The sequence below is a fragment of the Pipistrellus kuhlii genome, unplaced genomic scaffold (assembly GCF_014108245.1).
Source record: "Pipistrellus kuhlii isolate mPipKuh1 unplaced genomic scaffold, mPipKuh1.p scaffold_m20_p_7, whole genome shotgun sequence".
NCBI classification, from domain to species: domain Eukaryota; kingdom Metazoa; phylum Chordata; class Mammalia; order Chiroptera; family Vespertilionidae; genus Pipistrellus; species Pipistrellus kuhlii.
In genome coordinates this window covers 23,715,406-23,742,769 of record NW_023425573.1, presented here as the reverse complement: position 1 = coordinate 23,742,769, position 27,364 = coordinate 23,715,406, and the positions used below count along the sequence as shown (strand labels likewise).

Here is a 27,364-nt window from a genome sequence, read left to right as displayed (position 1 = left end):
CATGCCTGAGAGTTCAGCCCCCTTTCTGAAAGCATCCCCTAAGGGTTTGACATTTGCCTACCCAGCCCCTTCAATTGCATGAGCCAATTCCTTGCCTAAATCTCAGTGTTATATCTCTCTACTAGTTATATCTCTCTGACTTAACCCTGACTGATAAGGCCACCTTTTAAGACACAAAAATGCCAGGCCTGGTATGTTTCTGAATGGGAGAGAGATTTGCCCTTGTTTCCCAGTGGGCATTGATTTGCATTTTTAAAACATGTACTGCCACTATTCATATTAATCTGGATGTTTCTGTCTTTGTTCTTAATTGATTCCAATCCAATGGAGGGAGTAGGGTTTGGGGGTTTCAAAGTGGTCTAGGAGAGAAACATGGGTCACTGAGAATGAGAGCGAAGTTGGTTTGCTGATGAAGAAGATAAAGGAGAGGAAGTACTCAAGACGATGAAGTAATGAGATGCTTCGGACACTGTCCCCTATGTGCGGTTTTAGAAGGATCCCTCTGGCTATTGTGTGGCTATACTCTGCCCAGGGGCAAGGCTGGAAGTGATGGGACCAGTTTGGAAGCTGCTAGGCCAAACAAAGATGGGGCCTTGACTGTGTGTAGAGTGGTGAGGAAATATGCTAGGATTCTGCACATATTTCAGAACTAGTACCAACAGGAGTTGCACACAGAATGGATATTTCCTGAGAGTCTTGGCCTGAGACAGCAGATAAAGTGGTTCATGGGCAAGCAGTGCATTTCCCAGAGTTCCACAGGCCAGGCAGAGCAGAACAGAGGCAGAGAGCAGCAATCTTGTGTTCTTTTCATCATTCTCCCCCTTCCCCCTTTTCCATTGTCTTTAAACTTTCCCCTAAATTGCTCCTCTAGCATCCCCTTTGGAGCATCTCCCCTTCTCTAGCAAATTCAGCCTGGGTTGCATCCCCAGGATTTCCTTTGTCAATGTCACCTTGGAAGACCCTCTCAGAGCAAGGTCACGGGTGGCTCCCACCACCCCACGTTCTCATGATGTCTGCCTAAGGGTTGGCTGTCTCCTACAGTTTCACATCAGCGATGTCCTGACAGTTTCCCTCCTCCAGTTTACTTGCATCTCATGGCCTCCTCTATTAAGACCGAGAGAATGAAACAAAGATTTTGCTATTGGGTTTTATGGACACCACGTACAGTCCCACATGATTTACCTGTAGCTGGCTTCTTTTTCCCCTTTTTGCTTTCCAGCACTTTCAGACCATGCTGAAGTCTAAACTGAATGTCCTAACACTGAAAAAGGAGCCCCTGCCAGCCGTCATCTTCCATGAGCCCGAGGCCATCGAGCTGTGCACCACCACGCCCCTGATGAAGAGCAGGACTCAGAGTGGCTGCAAGGTACGTGGCCCGTGGCCCTCCAGGCCCTCGTGTGGGGCAGATGAAAGGACATGTGGCTTTAAGACTCTTGTTTCCAGTGATAACAGTTTTGAAGGATGAAATTGAGTGATGGTCATATGAATTCAAATCCTGTTTTATTTCTCTTAATAATATAGCACTCTTCATAATTTGAGGGTAACATTAAAGACCTGAGTTAAAGGATAGGTTTAAAAAAAAAAAAGTAGTTTCTTGCCGTATTGTTTATAGTCCTGCGGAACTTCACAAGAAAGCTCTGTCCATATGAGAGCTCCCCCCTTTGTGTTTTCTGTCTGAATAATACATGTTTTAACAAGTGAAAACCAAAACAGGTTTCTCAACAGTTGTACTCTATGAGTCCTGTGGGGGTAATTTTGCATTTTTTGTTGTGCTTCAGCTCTCAGAATTTATACTAATATTCATGCCTGAGAATGCATTAAAAACATGTTTTGTTTATGTAAACTGTAATGCCAACATGGGGAAAAAACACCCCTAGAAATTACGTGTGTAACTTTGATGAGTATAGAAGTCAGCGTAGAGGTAACAAAGAAAATACCTTACTCATACTTTGTCATCAGAAATTTCTTCTGAATTTTGAGGGGCAGGAAAATGCTTGTTTGCATGTGGATTTCTTTTATAACATTGGAGACACGCTCCTGACTGCTTTCCCCGTTAGGGAAGCAAAGATCAACTGGCTGTACTTGTCGGAGTTTCCCGTCCCCTCCCCAGTTCTTGCAGCAGTGATCACATTGGAGGCCCCCGCAATCTTGAGTGATGGTGATGTGCACAAAACCTCACACACGGCCATTCATTCCACGAGGACTCAGTGGGTGCTCACTGTCTGCCCGACACTGGGGGCAGAGTGCCCACCAACCGACAGCATTTTCACAGAAGCTTAACTGCTCCTGAGAAGAGGAGGGAGGGGGAAATACAGGCAAAGGAACATCACAGCCAGACTGAAGGATTTGTGGAGGAATCTTTGAGGCAGCAGGAATAGTGTGTGCTGATTCTCAAGAAATGGACTTGCGTGCTTTAGAACGGAGAGCAAGGGGCCAGGGTGACTGGGAAGTTGAGAACTTTGTGGCAAGTGGTGAGGTTTGGTGGAGGTTCGACTATAACCTCATGGCCATGGCAAGGAGTTTTTATTTTAGTTACTACCAGGAACCAGCAGAGGAATTTAGACAGGTGAGTAATATGAGTCCATTTTAAAAGGAATTTTTTTTTTAAATTTTATTTTCCAGGTAGTTTCCATTCCATGTTATTTTGCATTAGTTTCAGGTGTACAGCATAGTGGTTAGATAATCATATATTTTTCAGTGTGTTCCTCCTGATATTTCCAGTACTCACCTGACACCATACATAGTTGTTATAATCCTATATAATAAAAGGGTAATATGCAAATTGACTGAATGACAGAATAACTGGAACTTCCTCAGCCCCTTGCCCTGGCTGGCCCCGCCCCAAGTGCCCCCCAAGTCAGGGGTGGGGTGGGCTGGAAAACCACCCATGGCCCCCACCCCAGTTGGCCCATCCCCAATGGCCTTCATCAGGCAGGTTGGCTGGACCTCACCAATGCACAAATACATGCACCGGGCCTCTAGTATTATTATAATATGCTGTACTACATCCTTGTGACTATTTCGTTACTACCAATCTATAGTTCTCAATCATTTTACCTTTTTCACCAAGCCCCCCTCCCTTTGGCAACTGTTTATCTGTTCTCTGCATCTGTGAGTCTGTTTCAATTTTATTTGTTTATTTTGTCCTTTAAATTCCACATATAAACTTATGGTATTTGTCTTTCTCTGACTGACTTATTTCACTGACATAATACCCTTTAGGTCCATCCAATACTCTCACAAATAGTAAGATTTCATTCTTTTTATGGCCAACTAATATTCCTACCATTTTCTTATCATGCATTGTTGGTGGGAATGCAGATTAGTATAGCCTCTATGGAAAGCAGTATGGAGAGCCCTCAAAAAAAGTTAAAAATGGAACTTTCCTAGGACCGAGTGATTCCACTTTTGGATGAGTGACGTTAGATGGTAACTGTGCTCAGGTGACCTTCCAGCTTCCCCAGAGCAGTTGCCAGAGATGCCCTTCCAGCTGGGGAGAGTGGATCCCCGGGACTGGCTGTAGGTCACGTTGGATCCAGTGCTGTTGGTGACTTGATGATATAAAGGAATTGTAACAATACTCACTAAAGATAAAGTAATATGATTGGGTTTTACATACTTTAGAGATTTTCTTAAATCATTTTATATCCTGTTCCAGTTGGGGAAATCGTCCCTCAAAAGCACGATGAAGTCAGTAGGGATGAGTGTAAGGAAAAGCGTTCAGTTTGATAAGGTCTATAGGGTATATTTAAGTGGGAGGGGGAAATGCAGTTACAGAGTAAGGAGATTTAACAATCCAATCTTGATATGAAAGAGGGGTGTGTGTGTGTGTGTACACACACACACATATACACACACTCTTTGAGAGAGAGAGAGAGAGAGAGAGAGAGAGAGAGAGAGAGAGAGAGAGAGAGAGATTTGGTAGAAGAATAAAAGCCATCATTTTTCTGAAAAGGAGTATAGGGTTCAAGCTTCATGGTGTCATTTTATTTTCTGTTACCGCCTCAGGTCATGCTCATTTATTTCGCCTTTAAAAGGATATTGAAAACAATAGGTCAGAAGACAGGCCGCAGGGAGTAGGGTTGCCCTGGTGTAGCTGTAGGGCTGGTAGAGGAAGGGAAATCGCAATGATTTCAGCTGGACACACAAATAAACTTCTGCCTTCAAGGTGAAAAACACATCCATGTGGGCTAGAAAAAAATAACAAGTTCTCCATCCCTAGAAACCTTGAGGAGGGGCATCTGGGCGTAGAGAATTGTAAACCTGAAATCAGGGATCTGGGCCAACACCTCTTGAACTGCTTTCCAGCTTTATGATTTTATTTGAAGGGAGTAAACCTCCAATGTATCATTGTCCGAACTGTGTACTATAATACACTTCCTACATTTAAATGGACTGTAAACCTCTTGGAACTGCAGCTTTTAACTCTCAAGGACAGTGTCGCATTTGTATTCAGAGTCCTATTCCTTTGTTAAAAAACAAAGCACACAGAAAAGGTTAGATTTTGAACCGTGATATTTCTCTTTGCATCTCCAGACCTCCCCCAGTTTTCCTGACCATCCCTTGGAACAAAGTGCAGTGTTTCCTCTCTGGTTCTTGCGAATAACTTAGCTCACGAAATGGCAGCTGCACAAGGACCTCTCTCTCGGGCTCATGCCTGCCAGGAATAATGAGCTCGGTGCAGCCCAGGCCCAGCTGCAAGGCCAGGGTACAGGGCCGGTACCTTTCATCCTCACACAGGGCGAGGTCTCTCTTTTTGCCCACGCTCCCTCAAGCCCTGCTTGCATACCTTTAGGCTTGGGGAAAGGAGACAGACAAGAAGAAACGAAGGAAAGGGGAGTTGAAAATGGGTTATGGTGAGCCCTGGCCAGGTCCTGGCTCCTCTCTGCTTACCCATCTCCCCTGATCTGTATTCTTCATGGGTCCTGATGGCATTGCCTGGCCAGGCCATTCATGTTGCGGGCAGCTGGGGCTTTGTGTGTTTTCTCTATTGCTGCCACTCTTCTCTCCCTCCCCCCCCCCCCCCCCTGCGGTGGAGTTCTTTAACTGCACAGCCCACTGCATCCCATTAAGAGACTCCCAAAAGAACCCTTGCAAGAGCCCTTCACAGTATCAGAGATGTTGTTGTAAGGCCTGAAAGACCCCCGGTCCAAAGGATGAGCGGCGACCCCAAATCAAACGCAGAGCCCAAGTCTTGATGCAAAGAGCAGGAGGTTTATTCCAAGCGCTGCGCAGGGACCCACAAGCAGCAGTCCAGAAAAAGACTGCCGCTTGAGAGCCCTGAACAGAGGTTAGTTACAAGCTTTTATAGGCAGAAACCACACCCAGGTGGCCTGGGGAAATTGGCCTGGGGAAATGCAAACATAAGGTTGAGATTGCAATCTCTTGGCCGTTTCCCGGGCAGTTAGAAACAGGCCTGACCTTACATTCCCTCCTCTTCTCAGGACTGAGTTTCAACCCTGGAACTCATATTCTGTTTCCCCTTGCCCAGTTACGATACAGGGCCCGAGGGTTAGAAGTAATCAAAGGCCCCATGAGGTGGAGATTAGGGTGGTGAGCCACGGGGAACGATTAAACCAATTTTCAAACCACCCCTGTTGAGCTTCTCTATCTCTTTGCCTCCTGTCTAGTCTCTCTCTCAGTTTGGCCATAGAGTCCTTCACCATGCCTGAATGATCTATAAAAACAACACTCCTCTTTCAAAGCTGCACACAGGCCACCGTCCTTACTACCTCAGACAGCGAGGTCAGGGATAGTGATGGATTGTTCAATGGCTCGTATTGCCACTCTGAGCCCTTCTATACTGTGGGGTTTGGATTAAAGCTGCTGTCCCAGTCCCCACCCCGGCGGTTACCCCTAGCCCCAGCAAGACAGCTAGGGTTATTGAAACCAGCTCTTACAAAAGAAAACCTCAGCCCCTCCACACCGCCGGGCCTCACTCCTTGTTCTCCCATAAAAGGGGAACTGATTGGGCGGGGCATCATCAAGACCCGCCGCGAGTAGGAGTCAGTGGCAGCCACCATCCCCAAAGAGTGTCTATAAGCAGTCTCCACAGTCCATCCATCGTCAGGCGGTGGTGCAGGTTTGGCATGAGAGGCATGGATCCAGGAGGCGATGCCGTCTACCTTGATGGCGGTGGGTGTCCCTTCCACCGGGGTTCCAAGTTGGCTGTCCAGTGACGATGAACGTAGACAAAGTCCCCAACCTGGAACTGGTGTGGTCAGCCAAAGGGACCCACACGTCCTTTTGGACCGTCTCCAACGCCTTCAACCTAGCGAGCAGGGATTGAGGGGCGTGAGTTTCTGTCCACGGGTCAACAGTGAGTGGTGGTGGGGCCCCGAAAAGGATTTCAAAAGGGGGTTACTCCCAGGGGCCCGGGCGTATTCCGGGCACGGAATAGGGCAAAGGGAAGGAGGACTGTCCAGTCTGTCACGCCAGTTTCTAAGGATAATTTAGTCATAGCCTCTTTTAACGTTCTATTCATCCTTTCTACCTGTCCTGAACTTTGGGGTCTACATGAACAATGCAATTTTCAATTAATCCCCAGCACCTTGGCAATTCCCTGACTTACCTGGGCGATGAATGCCAGCCCATTATCTGAACCAATTACCTCTGGAACTCCAAACCGGGGAAAGATGTCTTCAATCTTGGCTACTGTGGTTGCCGTTTCGCTAAAGACTACCGGGCCGGCTTGACTTCCTTCCGTAAAGTCAACTTCCCAATAGCTGCCCGGCCTATTTCCCCTTTCCCTTTCGAGGGGTGGGAATTTCATGCCTTGCAGCATGCCTTGCAGCTAGCGACAGTTCTCTCGGCTAGGGAGGTGAGCTTTCGGATTTTGGACCCAGATGGGTGAGGCGGTGTTGCCATTTCTTCAGGGACGATTATCTTCTCACCTGCCTTATCCTTTCAGACCCCGTACTTATCCTTGACGTATTTGCCAGGCTTTCTGGCCATCTCCCCCTCCTCTTCTGGGGAGTAAGAGAAGGACTTAGGAGGGTCCAAAGAGACTTTTGCTAGCGGCAGGATGTTTAGTCCCAAGGCAGCCTGTTTTGCTTCAACATCTGCCTTCCTGTTCCCTTCCGCCACCTCAGACATCCCCTTTTGGTGCCCTGGGCAACTTCTTTGGGGGCATGTATGGCCTCTGCTGTCAGTGTAGATGTTGACTCTTCAGCCAACCTGAGGGCTTGTGTTCTGCCTTCTGTGCTGAGGTGCCTTCTGGCAGACTGCTAGACCAGATTACCTCATCCGTGCTGACTACCGCGGTTCCTGCCCTCCTCTTCCTGTCCGAGAGGTAGCTGCTGCCATCTGTGAACCAAGTGAGGGGGGACCCGGGTAGGGGTGTGTCTCTGAGATCCCGCCTGGCCCCCGTTTCTTCAGCCAATATCTTCTGACAGGAATGCAGAATCTCTCTCTTTTCCAAGTCTGCTTCTGGTAGCAGAGAGGCAGGATTCAATGTCACGGGGGCCCCGAATTGGACTCTCCCCTCGTCCAACAAGAGACTTTGGTCACAAGGAAAGAGTGGGTGACCGTCCCAGTCCCAAGATCTACAGTCCGGTTAGTCATCCACGGGTATTGCTCATTACCGGTGGCCCCAATGACCCAAGAAGTTTTCTTAGATATCGGCCCCAAGGGAGCTTTTATTGTGCTCCTGTGTCCACCAGAAATTCTACTGGTTTCCCCTCCACTTGGATGGTTACCCTGGGCTCAGGGAGGGGTTCCGAGCCCCATCCCCCTCAGTCACTGTCCTCATGAAAGGCCAAAATGGTCTTGGCTTCCTTCTCCTTCCTCTGCCTTCTTGGGCATTCTCTCTTCCAGTGTCCTTTTTCTTTACAGTAGGCACATTGATCTCGGTCGAGTGGGAGGCGATCGCCCAGGTTCTACCCTTACCTCTCCCTTATCACCTACCACTGCTGCCAAGATGCGCGTGAGATTCTTCTCCTGTCTACACCTTCTCTGCCTCCTTAACTAAGTCCTGCAAAGTATAAAGCAGATTGGCCAATAAAGGCCATAGCCACCGAAGCCCGCTGCCCCTCGGTCGCAGGGTACCGCCTGAATGCTTCCATTAGTCGCTCAAGAAAGACCGAGGGAGGCTCCGTGGGTCCCTGAAGGACATCCCTTACCTTAGCCAAATTGGTGGGCCGACGCGCGGCTCCTCTGAGGCCGGCCACTAGAATCTGGAGATAGACTGTCAGTCGCTCCCTACCTTCTCATCACATGTACAACTTTTATAAAAACTTTCACTATTTTACATTAGCTCTTAAACCTTCTTCCTATGTCCTTCAAAAATCTATAACCATTATTTTAGAATATTTAGGAAAGGCAGAGGGAAGAGAGAGCAGGTCTAGCACTCTGTTCCCAATAGCCGCTTGAATTTTAAACTGCCACATTCTTCCTACAGATAAAGATCTCAGATTCTGATAAGACTGAAAAGGGGCACAGGAGAATTTTAACTGTGCCTTTAAATCCCCTAATAGAACACGGTGAAAAGTGTCCAAGCAGTTTCACATTGTTTTAACACAATTCTAAATAAATTATTGAAGTCTACTTAAATCTATAAAGTAGTCACACATGACTGAAACCAAAAATTATTCCCAAAGTTTAAACAAAATACAAGATGCAGGTACAAGCCCAAATTCAAGCTTACAATGCAATTAGAAATGATAACAATGGCATATGAGAAAAGCAAAACAAAACAAATTAATATGGCTATCACTTTTTCTACATTAAGAGAAAAATATATGACTTGGCCTACTTCTTCACAAGAGGCACACTATAAATTCCCAACAAATTTACTTAGGTCTGTATGAAACAACCTGGATAGGGCTCAAGCATCATATAGATTCCTCATCTGACAAATGAGAATAAACCAATCCTTGAGATCTTTGATCATTACTGCTTATTCTTATCACATGTAATACAATTTAGCCTGCCATATTCTAGGCATTTAGTTACTGCAATTAACTTTTCCTAATTCAATTTATACTTTGAACCTTTAAAGCTGGCAAGCAACATTACATTTCTCAATCACAATTCATACTTAAGTAGCTATATGACTCTGCTTAGCTGATACCAATGACAAAGACTAACCATTGTGGGCTGCTGGAGCAGCATTCAAATGCAAATGAACACATTCTTTACCTAAAGACTCCTGGCCATTCAGGGCCATTCACCACCATTCACATAAACTTGTTACCATTACCATCTAGTTTCCGCCTCATGGCGGGGAATTTCAAGAGCTGCTTACAATGACTTGGGAAACCAGTTTTTAATTTATCTGCTGCCTCCAGCTACTCAACTCCTGGAGGTGAATGGAGGCAGGGAGCAAACGGGTCCCAGGTGACGAAGGCGGTGCTGCCACCAGAGCACTCAGCTTTAAACAAATTAAAGGTTTCTTTCTTTCTCTCTGCTCGCCTGTGGCCGGGCGAGTAAGATGGACCTGGGAGGTCTCTTTCCCAATTTTCCTTTGTCAAGGAGACAACCACACTCCTTCAATCATTTGGGGTTATCAAAAAGAACATCAATCCAGATATCAGTGTATGGAATTTGGTCCGGATGCCCAGGGCTCCTATAGACTATCCGCCGGACTCCCGTGTAGGGCCCCATGTCTAGGGTCCCTGTTGAAGGCCAATCAACCCCAAATGTCGGCCACTCCAATTCACAGTCTCCGGAGAGTGAAGGCATCTACCGAAACACCATAGCCTTCACCTCGTTTTTTTGAAGTCCGGAAAATTTTTAACCATGCATTCAAGGGGACTTAGGTGACTCTCCTTTGAGTTTCCTTGCCCCATTTTTCTCTTTCTTCCCAATTTGTTAGGCAACAAATAATTCCAAAACAAATCCAAAAGAGTAAAAACAAAAACACTGCACTTTTACCAATTCCCACACACTCGATTGCGGCCGCACTCTCTCAACACTCACAAAACACTCACTCAGACCAGAACCAGGGAATCTCCAGACTCCAAACCCAGACAGAGCCAAGGAGTCTCCACTTGAATCTCTTCCACAAACACACGATTGGGGCAGACGGTCGCGGCTGCCTCACTGTCTCAGTAACCAAACCTATCCGATCTTCGCCGGGACTCGAACCCGACACCTGATTGCCGGGACTCGAACCCGACACCTGATTGCCGGGACTCGAACCCGACACCTGATTGCCGGGACTCGAACCCGACACCTGATTGCCGGGACTCGAACCCGACACCTGATTGCCGGGACTCGAACCCGACACCTGATTGCCGGGACTCGAACCCGACACCTGATAGGAGACCGCCAGGCGCCCCTGGCTCTCCTGCACCCTTGGGGCGTCCCCCAGGGTTGCAGCCTGTGGCCCTCCGACACGTCTACCGACCACTGTTCGGCCACTCTCACGAGTTGCCGAACGGCTGCGAACTCAGAACCAGATCAGATTACAGAAGTGCGCACACAGAACCAGATCAGATAACAGAACACAAGACAAAGACAGACAACTTCGGGGTACCCCTTCTTACCTCCAAGATCGGTTCTGGGCTTGAGGGGGGGGCCGCTCGATCCCGGACGAGCCCCCAGAATGTAAGGCCTGAAAGACCCCCGGTCCAAAGGATGAGCGGCGACCCCAAATCAAACGCAGAGCCCGAGTCTTGATGCAAAGAGCAGGAGGTTTATTCCAAGCGCTGCGCAGGGACCCACAAGCAGCAGTCCAGAAAAAGACTGCCACTTGAGAGCCCTGAACAGAGGTTAGTTACAAGCTTTTATAGGCAGAAACCACACCCAGGTGGCCTGGGGAAATTGGCCTGGGGAAATGCAAACATAAGGTTGAGATTGCAATCTCTTGGCCGTTTCCCGGGCAGTTAGAAACAGGGCTGACCTTACATTGTGTCTGATTTTGCAGCAACAATGGCTTGTCATTCCTGCCTTCTGCTGCTTAGCACAATGCAATCCTAGGTAGCAACAGCTTCTTAGCAAATACTGATTTAAATAAGTCATTGAAAACCTACTGTGTACATGGGATTGTGGAGAAAGGAATCAAAGTAGGTGTTGTGGGTCATGCAACTTTCAGCCAAGTAAGAGCAATAAGGTGAGTGTGCCTCCCCAGATCGCCAGGGATCCTGACTCCCATGTGTATCAGAAATCCTTGGGGCAGATTTCTGGACCTTCTTTACAGAGATTTTGATCAGGCATTCCACTTAGTGATGGGAACAGAGCTTGCACTTAAAAACTGACCATGAATTTACATGAAGTGGCACCTGGACCCTGCTGTGAACTCGGGGCTTGAATGACGAGAGTAGTGTTAAGTGACATAAATGTGTACACATCCTGTTAGGTGGGAGCTGGGCTGGGGAATGGTATGTGGGGGCTAGCTGGCACTTGCATGGTTAGAATGGGTTTGCTGCACAGCTGCTCAGTGGGCTGATGTCGAAGCAAGAGCCTTAGGGCCTGATCTCACCTGGGCTGAAGCTCTGGTTCCCAAACCTCACCTCCTCCTAAGTGAGGCACGTGACTTGGCATCCAGAGAAGCTCTGTCTTAGGCCCTGCTGTCCTCTTCCCATTTGCAAGGGCAGGAACCATAAAACAGTCTAATTTCCAAGAAGAACTTCATGATTGTTAAAGCATACCAATTTTTATATTACTCTTTTTGAGATTCTCTGCAATCAGGAGTGACAGTAGTAGTCCCTTAGCTCTCAGAGAGGATGTGGTCGGTTTACAGTTTCATGGGATGAGAAGAGAAGTTTCTGAGCTGAAGGCTTGCCAGGTAACTCTCAGATCCTACCATTTCATGCATGTGCTAAACAGCCAGCTTAGAAGTGAATTCCGGAAGCCCACTTATAATAAGAGCTCCAAATTTGAATTCAAATATGTTGAGAATTAGCATCTCTTGTATCTATTGTCTATACTTATATTTTTGTGTTTATTTGGTTAGGAAAGTATTTAATTAGAAATAGTTATGTTTTCTAATTTTAGCCAAAGCCTCAGTTTTTTACCCATTAACAGAAGGAAGAAATATTAATTATGTCATGTTGTCATGCTTTTCAAATGCATTTTTGCAGCCCTATCTTGGTGTAGGTCCTTTGGGCATTGCCTGTTGTACATATTTTTTCCCCCTGCAAAATAAGTTTCTGATTTTGACGTCAAGACAGAATACGTACTATGTATTTATGTAATATATAAAGGACCATGGTATTTATTAGTTGTTTTCCTCTAAATTCAGAGTGGATGGTACTTACTTCTCATTTATTTTCTTTTCATTCTGTCTCAGACTTCTTTGTAAACATCAAAGCACATTACCTCTGCTTGTCTCACAAATTTAGGAAGGTAAAAGTTGAGATGAGCTAACATCTGTTGTTTAACAGATAAGCTTTTATTTTTCTGCAATTTTTGTTTTGTCCATTTATAAATTTGCTGACATTCTCCCTCCCACTTCTTTCCCTCTTCTGTTACTAATTTTCTTTTTTTATGTCTTTCTTCACCCACAAGAATATATTGTACACCCTCAGGATGTTCAGGTGTTGACAGGCACACACAGAATGGGTTTGGATGCCTTGGGTTGAAATAACAGAAAACTTAAGTTGAATTGACTCAAATCATTGAAATATATTTGTTTTCAAATCTGCAAATCCACAGGGAAAGAGATGCTAGGGAGACAACAAAGGGGTGTCCACTACAGAAAAGCTCAGCTTCATGACTTGGAGGGAGACAAGTTCACCCTGTAGCAAGAGCGGTGGCAGTAGGGAAAATGCAGAGCCCTCAGAACGCTGAGCATAGGGTACCTGCCGGAAAGGGAATATTATCATTAATAGAGAAATGTGAAAAGGGAATCCAGAAGGCTGGTCAACCTTAATTGCTCTGAATTGTCAGAGCTAATCACTCATTGTTTAGTTGAGATATTGGTAGTTAAAGCAACCTCCACCTGTTAATCATATGTAAATTCTTGCTGATTGTCTATTATTGGACTTTCCTGCCTAAAGGATATGGATGTATCTCATAGCCTCAATAAAATGGATAGCAGGGTCAGAGCAGTGGCAGTCCTCCTTCTAGAGGTGGACTCCCTTCTGCACCCCTTCCCCTCCCCCCATTTCCCAAATTAACTCTTTTCTAGCCTGTCTTCATTTGTGTGCGGCCCTCTCCAGACACGGAACTTTGAACAGGAACCCTGAACCATGAGGGACGTGGAAGAGGCTCCCACAAATACCCTGTCCTGCAGTGTTGGAGCCCCAGCCCACTCCCCTGATGTTGTGGAGGGTGTTATTGCCTAGATCAGTGTTTTTCAACCTTTTTTGGGCAAAGGCACACTTGTTTCATGAAAAAAATCACGAGGCACACCACCATTAGAAAATGTTAAAAAATTTAACTCTGTGCCTATATTGACTATATATAAAGTAATTCTCTTGAATAGGAATCAAATAAACACAAAGAAAGTATTTTATAATTACTTTATTATGAAATATTAAGTAAACAAAATAGTGAAAAATAAAAAAATTCTTGTCTTGTCTGCACCTACGGCACACCAGGCAACATCTCGCGGCACACTAGTGTGCCGCGGAACAGCAGTTGAAAAACGCTGGCCTAGATGAGATGAGCCTCAGTTTGAGGACAGGCTGCTCTCTCTAGAGTCCCTGTATAGGCAGTCACAAGTAAAGGTTAGGTGCCACATTTAAGGTGTGGAGGGTGCTCTCATGCCCTGGAGAAATCCAGAGCCCACTTTTCAGGCTTTTCATTCCAGTCCATTGTTCAAGGTGAGGACAGAGATAGAGAAGCATGATTTCAGAAGCTGTATTGAGTTCATGCTTACAAACTTTGAGATGTCTGTGGGGGCAACAACCCAAAGGCACCTTTGCTGTGTGAACTTGGAGATGTCCGGAATGGGCTGTGAGAAGAGGAAGGAGTGAGACAGGCGCACACACCCACACACACACACACACACACACACACACACACATCACCTACATATAAAGAAGTTGGCACCCACCTCTCATGAGCACCTTCCACACTCATGTTTAAGGACCTGTAAGAGAAGGAAGAATCACTGGAAATGGAGAATTATGAAAACTAGTTCTTCCTCCCCACCAAGCACTGACACTGTCCTCAGCCTGTCCCTCTGTCTTTATCCAGCTCATAGGGATTACTCTCCTGACCTCCCTGTTCTAGTCACCAAGCTAGTCAAGCAGAAAAAGAGAATATTACTCCAGGGACAGATGAAGCCCCAGCATTAAGGTTTTAGGATTGGTCTTAGTATTTATGTTCAAGACACAAGACTACTTATGCTACTGCAGGGAAGGGTATTTTATTTGTGCTGATAATGTACACTTCTTGGTCATGAGTCCTCCTTTATGGCTTTGAGTTCTGAGCTTTCGTCTTCCCTTTGAGAGCCATGGGGGCTTAGGCTTCAGTGACATTTTTAAAAAAATATATATTTTATTGAGAGGAAGGGAGAGGGATAGAGAGTTAGAAACATCGATGAGAGAGAAACGTTGACCAGCTGCCTCTTGCACACCCCCTACTGGGGATGTGCCCGCAACCAAGGTACATGCCCTTGACCGGAATCGAACCTGGGCCCTTTCAGTCCACAGGCCGACACTCTATCCACTGACCAAACCGGTTCGGCTTCAGTGACATTCTTTATCTTTTGTGAGCTCACTTTTGTTATTTGATGACTAAAAATCTTTAAATACTGGGAGTGTCTTTATTTCATCTGACAAAAGCATTGCGAACACAGATTATTATTCTGCCTGAATGCTTGTTGAGTAAGAGTGCCAACTTCTCTAAAGGGTCACTCTTTTCCCTAGTTGATGGGTAGTGGATCTGTTTTTCCCTTTGAGGAAATATCTGGGGATTCCTGACATCTTCAAACTACATATTTCTTAGTGCCTCACACAGCGTGAAGGCTGCAGCTGAAAATGATCATTTTCCTCTGGAGAACCAGATTTGGCATTAAAGCCTAACTTTGGACTACTGTCAAAAACAGTGTTCCTGTATTTCCAAATTTGTGATGTCACTGCCTACTTTAGTCTACTTCTCCCTTTAAAAACCTAGGAGAAGCAAATATTTATTAGTGAAAAACTGGAAGACAATCTAAATATTTAAAAGAGATCGAACATTTTTGCTCCACAACACTATGGAAAACGTGTGGTCATTAAAGCTTCTGCTGTAGAAATTATACCAAAGTGGAAAATGTTCATAATGTATTAAATGAATAAAAAGTAGGTTGAAAAAATGTTATTAGAATTCTATTAAAAAAATAAAATATTACTAAAATATATGCAAACATTCATAAGGGAAGGCTCACGCTAAAATCTGAACAGACGTGATGTAGAGATAGTGGGATTATGGGTAAAGCTTTTGGTTTTCTTATTTTTTTACACTTCCTAAATTGTCATCAATGAGCAAACACTACTTTTGTAATTGCTTTTTAAAAGTAATTATTAAAGAAAAATATTTCTTTTGGATAGAAGTTTGCCTGGAAAGATATCTGTAAGAAACTCTATTCTAAATGGCACATTTCAGAAAACATTTTGTTTGGCTGGCGTGCATGCTTAAGAAGTAAAAATTGTGGTCTTTGTATGCCTAAAATTTTCTTAATTCTCCCCTCTTTTTTTTTTTTTTTTTTTTTTGAAAGTTTGGCCTGGTATAGAAAGATAGACTGGGAGTAATTTCAACTTAAAGCTGTAAAGGCACTGCCCATTGACTTCTGTGTCTTGTGAATTTTCCCCTGAATCCATCCAGCTGGAACAGAGTAGATCTTTTCAGTTTGGGGACTCATATTTCTTGGTATTTTAGGCAACCTTAAGTAAAATTCTTACATTCTCCTCAATTTTGAAAGCATTTGAGAAATAAGAAACGTGACTCAGATCTATCAGATAAAAATAATCAGTTTTATAAAACTTTATAAAATTGGCTTAGATGTATGGACTTATTGGGTTTTCTAAAGTTTCAAAATATTTGTTAATGTTTTATCTTCCATTAATTTTGCCCTTTTGTGCTTATGACCTAAAAATGACTGTTAGGCGACAAGGGGTAGGGAAAGCTGGGGGAAAGTCAATGGGGATTAAAAAAGGAGATATATTTACTACTATATGTAATACTTTAAACAATAGTAATAATAATAAAGAATGACTGTTACTGCCCCTTCCCAGTGTGGTTCAGTTGGAATGTCATTCCATACATGGAAAGATGGCAGATTCTACTCCTTGTCAGGGCACATACCTGAGAAGAGAGCCAATCAATGTTTCCCTCTTGCATTGATGTTTCTTTCTCTCTCCCTTCTCTCTAAAATTAATGAAAAACATGTTCTCGAGTGTGGATTAAAAAAATGATCATTATGAACAGTTAAGTGGGGTTTGGAGAAGAGATAATATTTAATAATCTTTATCCAGAAATCCTCTCTGAATTGTTTAACCCTCTGTAAATTGCTAATTTTAGTTGCTTGAACTTTCCTTGTTTTAAATCTTTATCCAAGATGGAAACAGTGATCCTTAACTTACCCTCAACTATAGAGAGATATTTATAGGCTACTCTGAACTTTTCACAAGAGGAGAGCTGTATAAGTAAAACACTGTTGTTATTCAGATATAGCTCCCCTTAGTCTAAATGGAAAGGTCAATGAACTATAGACAAAATGGTAGCAAATGAGGAATGGATGTTAAAGTGGCATTAAATAACTCAGATCATAAAAAGGTCAAAAACATTTTTCTTAAATGTAAATAGCTATTCTTATTACATCTCAGAATTTTAACTCCTGACTCCCCAGTAAGAAATTATAAAAAAACACAGTGACAACAGGTGCAGATGTATGCCTTGGTGTGCTGACTGTTCACTTCTTTATTTTTATTGAAAATATTACACATTCATTTCTTGGCAAGGAAAATGATGTCTGGGCTTCTGTGCGTAGAGTTTTCTAAATGAGACATTAGTCAGATTGGCATGTGTGAGTCACTAGCCGTCTTTACCAGCCAAATCCAGGAATCGTAAAATAATTTACTCAGGAAATAATGGGGACAAATTAATTTTATTATCCTGGGAAACAGGAAAGCTACCTTGTAGCTAAAGATCCCACTGAAATTCCCCTTGCCCCAAATTGAAAGATTAATTCATTCTCTTTAAAACTTGTTTTTGTGACACGTATGAATAGAACTAGAATTCTCCTTTGTCATCATCTAGCTAGGCCTATTGCTATTTGTTAGGGCCCAGAAGTGCTGCCCATTACTGTAAAGACATTTTACTGTTAGTCTGTTCATGGGATGGTGCAAGACAGGTGTTTACTTTCCTCATCAGAGAACTAACTCTCCAGTTTGTTCAGAGCCCACCAGGCTTGTGTATAAAAATCCCTTTTCTCTGTTTTGTTAACTCATTCTCCTTCCAGAGGTTGCCTGAAGTCCTTTCCCTCTTTGGCTCCACCTTGAACCCCATCCAACAGGTGTCTTGGCCTCTCAGGGCAGGGAAGGGGCAGAGGGCTTTAGGCCCTCCATGTTAATTTATATGACAAATCTTTCTTCTGATGGTACAATGGAGTCCTTCCTGTAGCAAAAACCTGGTTTGTGAAACAGAATCTTGATTTCATTTCTTCTTCTTAATAAAGTTCACCTCTCAGAAAAGAGAAGAGAGCAGGGAGGATGGTAACCCATCCTGCCCTTTGGGCACTAGACTTCTTCTGAGAAAAAGAGCCAAAGAAGGGAATTTGAAGACCCATTAGAACAACAACAAAAAATTATTTGGTTCATTCATGGTCACTAAAATCCTCTACTAGTAATATTTTTCTTTGAAACAAAATAAACATTCCTGATAACTATAAATTTATTAATGTAAATTTTAAATCTATGTTCTGAACACTGACATATATACATATTTTAAATATATAAAATGGAAATGTTAGAAGAATGAGCTTCATATTAGCAGTAGTGTAAGCAAGGTTCTTCAATAAAAAGTGGATTTTAAACCAAATTTCAAGTGCCTTTGATAATTTCAGTATGGTTTATTGATCCTCTCAGATCCAATTGGATTGTTATTTTTCATCCCAGAATGAGGTAGAAAGGATCATATGCCAGGAGAAAAAGATGTACTAGTTTCACAGCTCCTTGTTGTCTGTTTGTCTGACAATCTTTTTATTATCTTATATCTGTGATTTATTTGCAAGAATCTCAGCTGGGTTTTGTTGAAACCAGATTACATAACCCATAAATCCATGAAAATGGGCAAACATGAACTGTCATCTTCTGAGCAATCACATGAACCAGGTGCTCCTGTCAACTTGTTTTTCACCATAGAACTCCCACCCTTAGGAGCCTTCTAGTTCTGCATGTGACACTGATCATTGGACATATGGTCTGGCTGAGGGTGCCTATGTCTGTCTGTATATTAAGCATAAGTAATGCTGAGTTTATTTGAAGATAAAAGTAACTGTGAATAAAAAATCTAATGCATTCTATCCTTCACTTGGGGGATTCTCTTGCCTACCCCCCCCCCCCCCCCCCCCCCCCCGGTGTGTATATAGTGTACTTGGGAGACGAAGGACCTAGAGAACCATGCTAAAGACATTGAGGCTGCTTCTTGGCTTTGCAGAAAAGCAGGCCAGGGTCATTCATTGATGTGTGCTGTTGTTTCAAAAAGAGAAAGTGATGGGCTGGTGTCAGATGTTTAGATCTAGACCACATTTCTCTCTTGGATTTCAGGAGGTAGGCAAGAAAACCTAGACCCATTAGGCAGAGTGATATTCTTAACAATTGGATGGAAGATCTGAATTGCCATTGAGGGCCGAGCCTCCAGTGACACTGCTCCTTCTTACTAGGTCATGGGAGAGATAAGGGAAGAAATTATGATCACTCCTGTGGATGTTAAAGACATCAAACTGAGATGCAGCTCACCAGCGTTGGCCAAGCACTGAGATTTATTAACAATCAGCAGCCAGTTATTATAGCCAAGATGGTTCATTAGCCAGGGCAACCTCCACATTTGTAGGTCAAGATTTTGTTACAGGCCAGGCTAAGGTGGCTCAGTTGGTTGAATGTCCTCCCATGCACCAAGAGGTTACTGGTTTGATTCCTGGTCAGGCACATGCTCAGATTGTGGGTTCAATCTCCAATAGGGAGTGTGCGGGAGACAACCAATTGATAGGAATTTCTCTTTCATCAATGTTTTTGCCTCTCTTTTCCTCTCCCTCTAAAATTAATAAAAACATATTTTTAAAAAATATTTTCTTTAGAGGAAGAACAAGAGTCTTTCTCAATGCTGGGATATTTAGACTTATGTGTTTTATGTTTTTTAATTTTTTAAGTTTTTAAAATTCTTGTTCAATAGGTCACAACACATGTTTTTAGAAGAAGAAGATGTTCAGATCAGCACTATCTGAAATATGAAAAATTCCAGTCTAGGAGAGGAGCAGAATATTGTTTTTATTGAATTTGCAGGATAAATTGATTCTTCACTTAGCTCACTAATTCATAGTGGTTTGTCTTTAGTGCTTGACTCATTATCTAAAGATTATGTTGTCCCTGTGAATTAGGTGGTGTTTGGGACACTATACCCTTTTTTTCTTTCTTTAAAGTGTGTCTAAAGATAGACTAAGTGCCTTAACAATGATGTTGAAGCAAGATTAATAATATATGTATTCTGTCTTGGCCAAGTAGCTCAGTTGGTTAGTGTGTCGGACCAATGCACCAAGGCTGTGTTTGATCCCCATTCAGGGCACATACAAGAATCAACCAATGAATGCATAAATAAGTGGAACAACAAATTGATGTTTTTCTCTCTCTTTCTCTCCCTTCTTCTCTCTCTAAAAAAATTAATAAAAAAATTAAAAAACAACAACTGAGAATTCTGAGAAAGTGTTTGGTATAGGGAAGCTGTATTCCCCTTCCTGCTTATTTCATTTTTTCTCTACTTTACTCTTTCCTTCCATCGCTATTCTATACATCCTCTTTCTTCCTGCTTCTAGTATTGCTCTTTATCTCTCTTCTTTCCTCCCTCTACTTTCTGCTTCCTTTCCTACTCTATACCCTGAATCTCATCTGTCCAGCAAAAGTCTAAAGTTCCTCTGATTGGTTAGGCTTAGCTTACCTACCCCAGCCTAAACAAATAATTTTGTAGAGGGAGGGGAATGGACACTGCAGAACAACAAGAAAATGTCTATAGTAAATAGCATCTTTGTTTTGTTAAGGAGGAAATCCTTTATATAATTATATCCTGTGAGATTACGATGTAGAACCATAGATTTTAGTCTGCAGGGTAACTCGTTTCCTCTCCAGTCTTGGTTAAAGGGTCACCTAGTAGTCAAATGGGTATTACTGAATGTGGAGATGATATGCAGGAACTTTAAAAGAGGCTCTTGGGACCTGTTTTGAAGAGTAGGGATTGCTGTTGGATTTTGGTGATAGACAGATACAGGAGAAAAGCTGCAAGAGAAATCCCAAGAAATTTGCAACAACAGGGATGAACTCGGAGGACAGTATGCTAAGTGAAACCAACCAGACACAAAAAGACAAACACTGCATGATCTCATTTACATGTGGAATCTAACAGAGTCAGAATCATTGAAACAGAGTGCAGTGGTGGTCACTAGGGCCTGGGGGTGGGGAAAATGAGGCAATGTTGGTCAAGGGTACAAAATTTCATTTATGCAAGGTAAGTTCTGGAGGTCAGCTGTACAGCATGGTGACTATATCTTATAGGACTGTATTGAAACTTGACATTGGCTACAAAGGAAGATCTTAAGTGTTCTCCATACATATACAAAAAGATAACTTATGTGAGGTGATGGATATGTGAGTTAGTTTCATTGTGGTGATCATTTCACATTATATATATAGATCAAAGCATCAAATTGTAGGCCTTAAATATATACAAATTTTATCTGTCATGTATACTTCAGTAAAGCTCAGTCATAGTTTGGTATAATTTTTATAAGTGCTGAGGTGTTTTAGAAGACACTCATACACTGGTTCCTCTGGCCTTGCACCTGCTGACATGAACATCACCACAGTTTCCTCTGGTTTCCTCCCTCCTTTTGAGGGTCCAGGATAGAGGGCAGGGCCTGATGTCACAATGGAGGCAGTAGGCCATTTACTGTCAGTTGTCATCCAGAATCCTGAGAACTTGTTTGCCTTTCTCCAGGCACATGGTTTCTTACTTCTCCTGCTCTCAGGTCCAGCGAATTCTGTGGACTGTAGCGTGAGGGAGAGCTGCCTCTCTCCCTTTGCCCGAGGTCTCTGCACAAAGGAAAAGCTTTGTCTGTTCCAAGTAGTGCACAGCCAATACGTTTACTTGTGCCCCAGCAAAGTCTCTTCCTTGCTTTATTCTACTTTCTCAGAACAATAGAAAGCCTACCCAGTGCAGCTTTCAATGGCCTTGATGTGCATCTATTTATAAATTAGCCAGGCAAAGTGCTTCATTTATTGAAAGCATAAGTCTTTGTGCTTGTTTGTGAAGCCTCAGTTACCTGCATAATTGAGGCCACTACATTGCTCATAAATCCACCAATCCCATCCTTTCCTGCATGGAAATGTGTGCTTGTCTTTATTGTTATTTTGTTTATCATTGTCTTTCAGCCCTCGAATATTGATTTATTTTAGAGTGTATTGAGATCAAGCCTTTGTTCACGTCTCTGCCTTGATTTAGGAATATTATATTTAAAACATCAATACCCATTTGGAAACATTATACTGAATTTAATGTCCTTGATTTGAAATTTAGATCTTTCATAAGAGATAAATGTCATCTTTTCTGTTAGAAATTAACTTACATATGTTTTATGGTAAAGAATGGTAAAAGGAGAAATGACGATGCTCCCTCTTCCATGCACTCAGGGCCCCTAGTTCTTTTCATTAAAATGCATACATCACATTTAAGCTACTTACCCATACAGATATGCATAATCTAATTGAACAGAAATCATTTTATTCTCTCTGCTCTTTTGTTCCTGGAACTTCCTCAAGTATTAAAGAGAGCAACTTTTTCTTTTATTTTTTTTAATGAAGAATCAGAAAAGGGAATTTTGCCTTGTGCAGTTTATTTTACTTGAAATTGATGACATATGCAAAGTTTGTGATTAAAAAAAAACAACAAAAAAAACCATGACCTTAATTTATTAAAGCTCTTAAATGTAAAAAAAAATTCCCTCATCTTCTCTGCATTTGTCATCGTGATATAAGCAAAGTTAGGAGTAGTAAATGGCCATTTGCCTTAAGGGAGTTGAATTTTTCTGCTGCATAGACTTTAGTTTATGGCTCATTTCTCCCAGAAAAATATGTTTACCATAAAGATCTCTGATGAGTTCTGTATCAGGACATCTGCACCTGCTACCCCATGTTTTTCATCACTGCAGTGTTCCCTGTTACTACAGGGTATGGTTTCAGTTTAAGGCCAAGCTGACAAATTTGAGAAATATTTATCTGATTTTTCACAGGAGGTCAGATAGTACTGATAGTTTCCTTGGTTCATTTATGATCCTCAGGTTCAGGATAGTCAGCTGATAGATTTAAATGAAGGAGAGAAATTACCAATCCTTAATTTATTTTTTAGTGGTGGGCAAACAGTCCATTATCTATAATTCACACAAAGAAGCAGAAAGAGCTATTGTCATATATAAGAAACTTGTTTGGAGTCATTAAAGTATGGCTAAGTTTGAGAGGGAGGAATATTACATTTCTGAATGATTATTTTTATTTGCTAGTAAAATATCAGAGAACTCCATTGTACTAGTTATCTCTTGCTCCATAAAAATGACCCCCAAATTAGTGGGGGGTCATTAATGGAACAAACATTTATATCTCACAGTTGCTGATGGTGGCTTAGCTGGCTATCTCTGACTCAGGATCTTTCCTGTGGCTGCCATCAAGCCTTTGGCTGGGGCTGTATGCTCATCTGAAAGCTCAACCGAGGGAGGTTTCACTTCCAAGGTCATTCAGTTCCTTACTGCTGGCTGGAATAAGGGCTTGCTGACTGTATCTTTCTGCAAGAGACCTCCTCAATTCTTGCTGCAAGAGCCTCTCCACATGGCAGTTTGCTTCCCTGAGAACTAGTAAGGGAAAGAGCAAGAAAGGATAAAAAAAGACAGAAAACAGGGTATTTTTGTAAATTAAACTTGGAAGTAAGGTCTCAGAAGCCAGTCATAACAAGGTCCAGCCCACACGCAAATGGCGAGGATTTTACAAGGGCATGAATAATAGGAGATGAGGATAGTTGGGGCTGTCTTAGAAACTGAGTTCCATATTTGCTAACCACTTTTTCAAACCTCTTTTCACTAATGAATCAACAAGCATAAATTGAACTTGATGCTCACAGTCTAATAATCTGAGTTCTACATTTCAGATGATTGTCCTTCTTTCTCCTTAAGTCATGCGCATCCTTAGCATCAGGTCTTCCTTGCTGCTCTGATGTTACTTTTGGATTCAGTGATGCCCTGAATGCTTTTATGCCCTGCACATTCTTCTACCATCACTTCTACTCCAACTCAGTGTTGTTTTGAATAGCTGGAGATCCTGGAGACCAGTCTTTCTATAGCGTGAGATTTTACTGTAATTTTCTTTTAGAGTGCGTTTGCATCAGGTCTTATCAGGAAATATGACATCCTTTCATAAGACTATGTATTTGGGTATAAATTTTAGGCTCACATTCTGAAGCTATGATGTACTATGATTTTTTATTTTTGTACTTGGAGCTCCCATAATCTCCATCAGGGTTAGAAGATAGCGCCAGTTTAAGCGATCATTGCCTGAACCCAACAGGAACCACATTGAAAAGTCCTGTCCAAATCGTGATAAGTAGATGACTAGCAAGTCAATGCTAGATGCATTGGCTAGATTAATTTTTTTCTCTCTGTAACACAAAAAGAAAATAGGCAGTTGACCAAGGTGCTGACCCATTGTGAGCTAATGAAGTATTCATGAAATGTTGTTTTATGAATAAAATGTGTTGGTTCATCAACCATTCCTGTCTGTTTGCCATTTGGCTATGAGTGTTATGAGAAAATATGATTTCTTCCCTATCATGAAAAGATACCTGCACTCCTGTTTCACTGCAACATTATTCACAATAGCCATGACATAGAAACAATTTAAGTTTCTATTGATAGATGAATGGGTAAAGACGTGGTATATATGCAATGCAATATTTTTCAGCCATAAAAAGAAGGAAATACTGTCATTTGTGTCAATGTGAATATACCTTGAGGATATTACACTAAGTGAAATAAGTCAGACAGAAAAGACAGATACTGTATGATGTCACTTATATGTGGAATTTAAAACAAACAAACAAACAAACAAAAAAACCCATGGAAACAGAGCAGATTGATGATTACCAGGAGCTAGGTGTGGAAGAAATAAGGAGATGTTGGTTAGAGGGTACAAATTTTCACTCATAAAATGAACATTTTGGAGATAAAATGTATTGCACGATGACTAGTTAACAATGTTATAGTGTAAACTTGAAAGTTGCAATGAAATTATATTTTAAATGTTCTCACCATAACAATAGCAATAACAGAATGATAATTATGTGAGATGAAGGATGTGTGTTTACCAAGCTTAGTGTGGTAAACATTTTGCAATATGTGTGTTAAATTTGCACAATGCTATGTGTCAATTATATAGCAATAAAGCTGGAGAGATGAAAAGAGAAAATAGGATTTCTGAAGTCAGTCATATATGCACAAAACACTTCTTTTTCATGATGTTCACTCCCAACCCCAATGACGTAGCTAGTTAATTTGGCTTATTATGTCTCATTTGGCACAGTGGGAGAGTAAGACTTTACCGTACTCATGAGATTGTTGTGAATGAAGAGTTTCGAATAGTGTGTTCTGTTTCTGTATCTCATTTCTTTTTCTGCTGAGAAATAGTGCCTTCTTTGAGATGAGAAATTTCAATCAGGCAGATAGTGTGGGGACTTTCCTCCTTTCTGAAATGGCTGTGTGGATGATCTGTGACCAGTCCTCTCTCTAGGCTAATGCATATGTAAGGCCATAGTTAAGGATTTTACCCACCTAGTTAATCTTGACTCATTTCCTGGCCATATGATTTTAGAATCAGAAGCAAATTATAATTAGGTAGTTGCCTATGATTGAGCAACTTAATTTTCTGAGTCTCTCTAACTTTTATTTGTTTTGTTTTGTTTTGTTTCACCTGAGAATATTTTTCCCATTCATTTTTAGGGAGAGTGGAAGAGAGAGGGAAAGACAGAGAGAAACATTGATGCGAGAGAAACACATCAATTGGTTGCCTCCTGCATGAGCCCTGAAAGGACCTGAGCCAGTGAGGAGCCTGTAATTAAGGTACCTGCTCTTGACTAGAATCAAACCTGGGACCCTTTGGTCCGCAGGCTGATGCTCTATCCACTGAGCCAAACTGGGTAGGGTCTGAGTCTATCTTACATCATCTGTAAAGTTGGAACAATATTCACTTGGCAAAGTGAATGGTGGGCATGAGTAGTGTTATCTTTGTACGAGGACAAACCACATGAGCTTTCCAAGGATGGAGCAAAAATAAAAGTGGGAAAGATGCCAGCAAATTTATTTCTATATTATCTTCTACTGAAACTACTTCCTTTCCCTTGATCCTGCCAAGTTCTTCTTCTACCCATTGTCCCCCTTTTCTTTCTTGTGCCTCCTTGTCTCCCTTTTTCCCTATCCCTTCATAGTCCCCTCTTCTCTCTCCCACTTACTTCTATTCCTTACCCCTGCCCCCCTCTTTTTTTCTTTCTTTGTTTCTTTATTCCTTCTTATGTTCTCTTTGTCTAAAGGCAGAGCTATAATGGGTTAGTACTCTAAATTTCTATTTCTGGAGATTTATCTCAAGGATATAGCAAAAGTAATTTACATTAACCTTTGGGGTCACATAAAAAGTCTAGTATAAGAAATTGGTTTTAAAAGATGATATATCTCTTGGAAAGAATACTATATAGCCATGAAAAATCACACTTAATTTTGTCTTTCATGATAGAGTATGTATTTAGAGATGAAAAGACCTTTTTACAAAATAATACTGTTATATGCTTCTCCAATTTTAATAGCTCAAGTAATTATTACATACCGGATTTTTCGGACCATAAGACGCTCCAGACCATAAGACACACCAGTTTTTAGAGAAGGGAAATGAAGAAAAAAAAGATTCTGAAACAAATAGTGTCCTAAAATATTTTATGTGCATTAAAACCCAACATCACAGTCATAAACACATGTAATCAACCCTCTAAAGTAAACAGCAGCATTTAGAACCATTTTAGAGCCTGGCAAGCACACAGAGACCACACAGAGCCAGGCAAGTAAAAAAACTTTTTTTCAAAAGTATATGTGTAGGCTATATTTGGACCATAAGACGCAGGGACTTTTTCCCCCCACTTCTGGGGGAAAAAAAAGTGCGTCTTATGGTCCGAAAAATACGGTATACCCCGTAAACAAACTTTATGCAGAAAAAAAATAAGGTGATATGTTTAAAATTATAGTAGTGTTATAATACAGGACAATTACTGGTGGCTTTCAGTTTTCTTCTTTGTGCTTTCTTTAGCTTCAAAATTTTCAGGAGTGCACATACACCTTTGGAATCAGATAAAAAGGATAATAGACTTTACTATTTGACAGTATGCTAGTGGGCTAGCTCCATCGTTAGCCATGAAGCCAGAGGTCTGTCTTTAGGACAAGCAAAGAACACTCATTGACTGAGGGCTCTCAAAGGGGATGATTTTGCTGTGTCCCCAGAAGATATTTGACAGTGTCTGGAGACATTTTTGGCTGTCACACCTGGGGGGTATTACTGGCATCTACTGGGGGAGAGGCTGGGAATGTTACTACATGTTCAAATTGCACAGGGTGCTCTCTCCTCACCACCAATGAAGAATTATCTAGGCCAAATGTTGGTAGTGCCCAGGCTGAGAAACCTGCTCATTGGCCAGTTTAAATAGTTTAAATTAGCTCATTGGCTAATATCAATGGAAGAGGGCATACCACCTGGGTTTGTCTCTACTGGGTATTAAGAATTAATTTAATTTCAAATAACACAACAATGACCTAATTATCTGAGAACTTGAGGTGAAATCAGATTGTTTTTCTACTCTTTTTAAAAATATATATATTTTATTGATTTTTTTACAGAGAGGAAGGGAGAGAGACAGAGAGTTAGAAACATGAATGAGAAACATTGATCAGCTGCCTCCTGCATAACCCCACTGGGGGTGAGCCCTCAACCAAGGCACGTGCCCCTGACCAGAATCAAACCCGTGACCCCTCAGTTCACAGGCCAACGCCCTATCCACTGAGCCAAACAGGTTTTGGCTATTTTTCTACTCTTATACCTGCCATCTGCATGATGTATTTTTTTTTTTTTTTAATTTGGATTGTATATCTGAAAAAGAAGCCAGGCAATCTATTTGAGGTTAGGATTTTGCTACTCATTTAGGTCACAGAATT

The 27,364-nt window shown here is 42.1% G+C and overlaps 1 protein-coding gene across 2 annotated transcripts in view; it reads left to right on the top strand.

Moving 5' to 3' along the window:
- The window catches only part of PID1 (phosphotyrosine interaction domain containing 1), a 188,579-nt gene that overhangs the window by 92,901 nt on the left and 68,314 nt on the right, over window positions 1-27,364 (top strand). For both annotated transcript variants that reach the window (XM_036421539.2, XM_036421540.2), the window contains exon 2: window positions 1,220-1,366. In XM_036421539.2, the coding sequence (XP_036277432.1) occupies window positions 1,220-1,366 (147 nt within the window). The remainder of the gene's footprint in view (window positions 1-1,219; window positions 1,367-27,364) is intronic.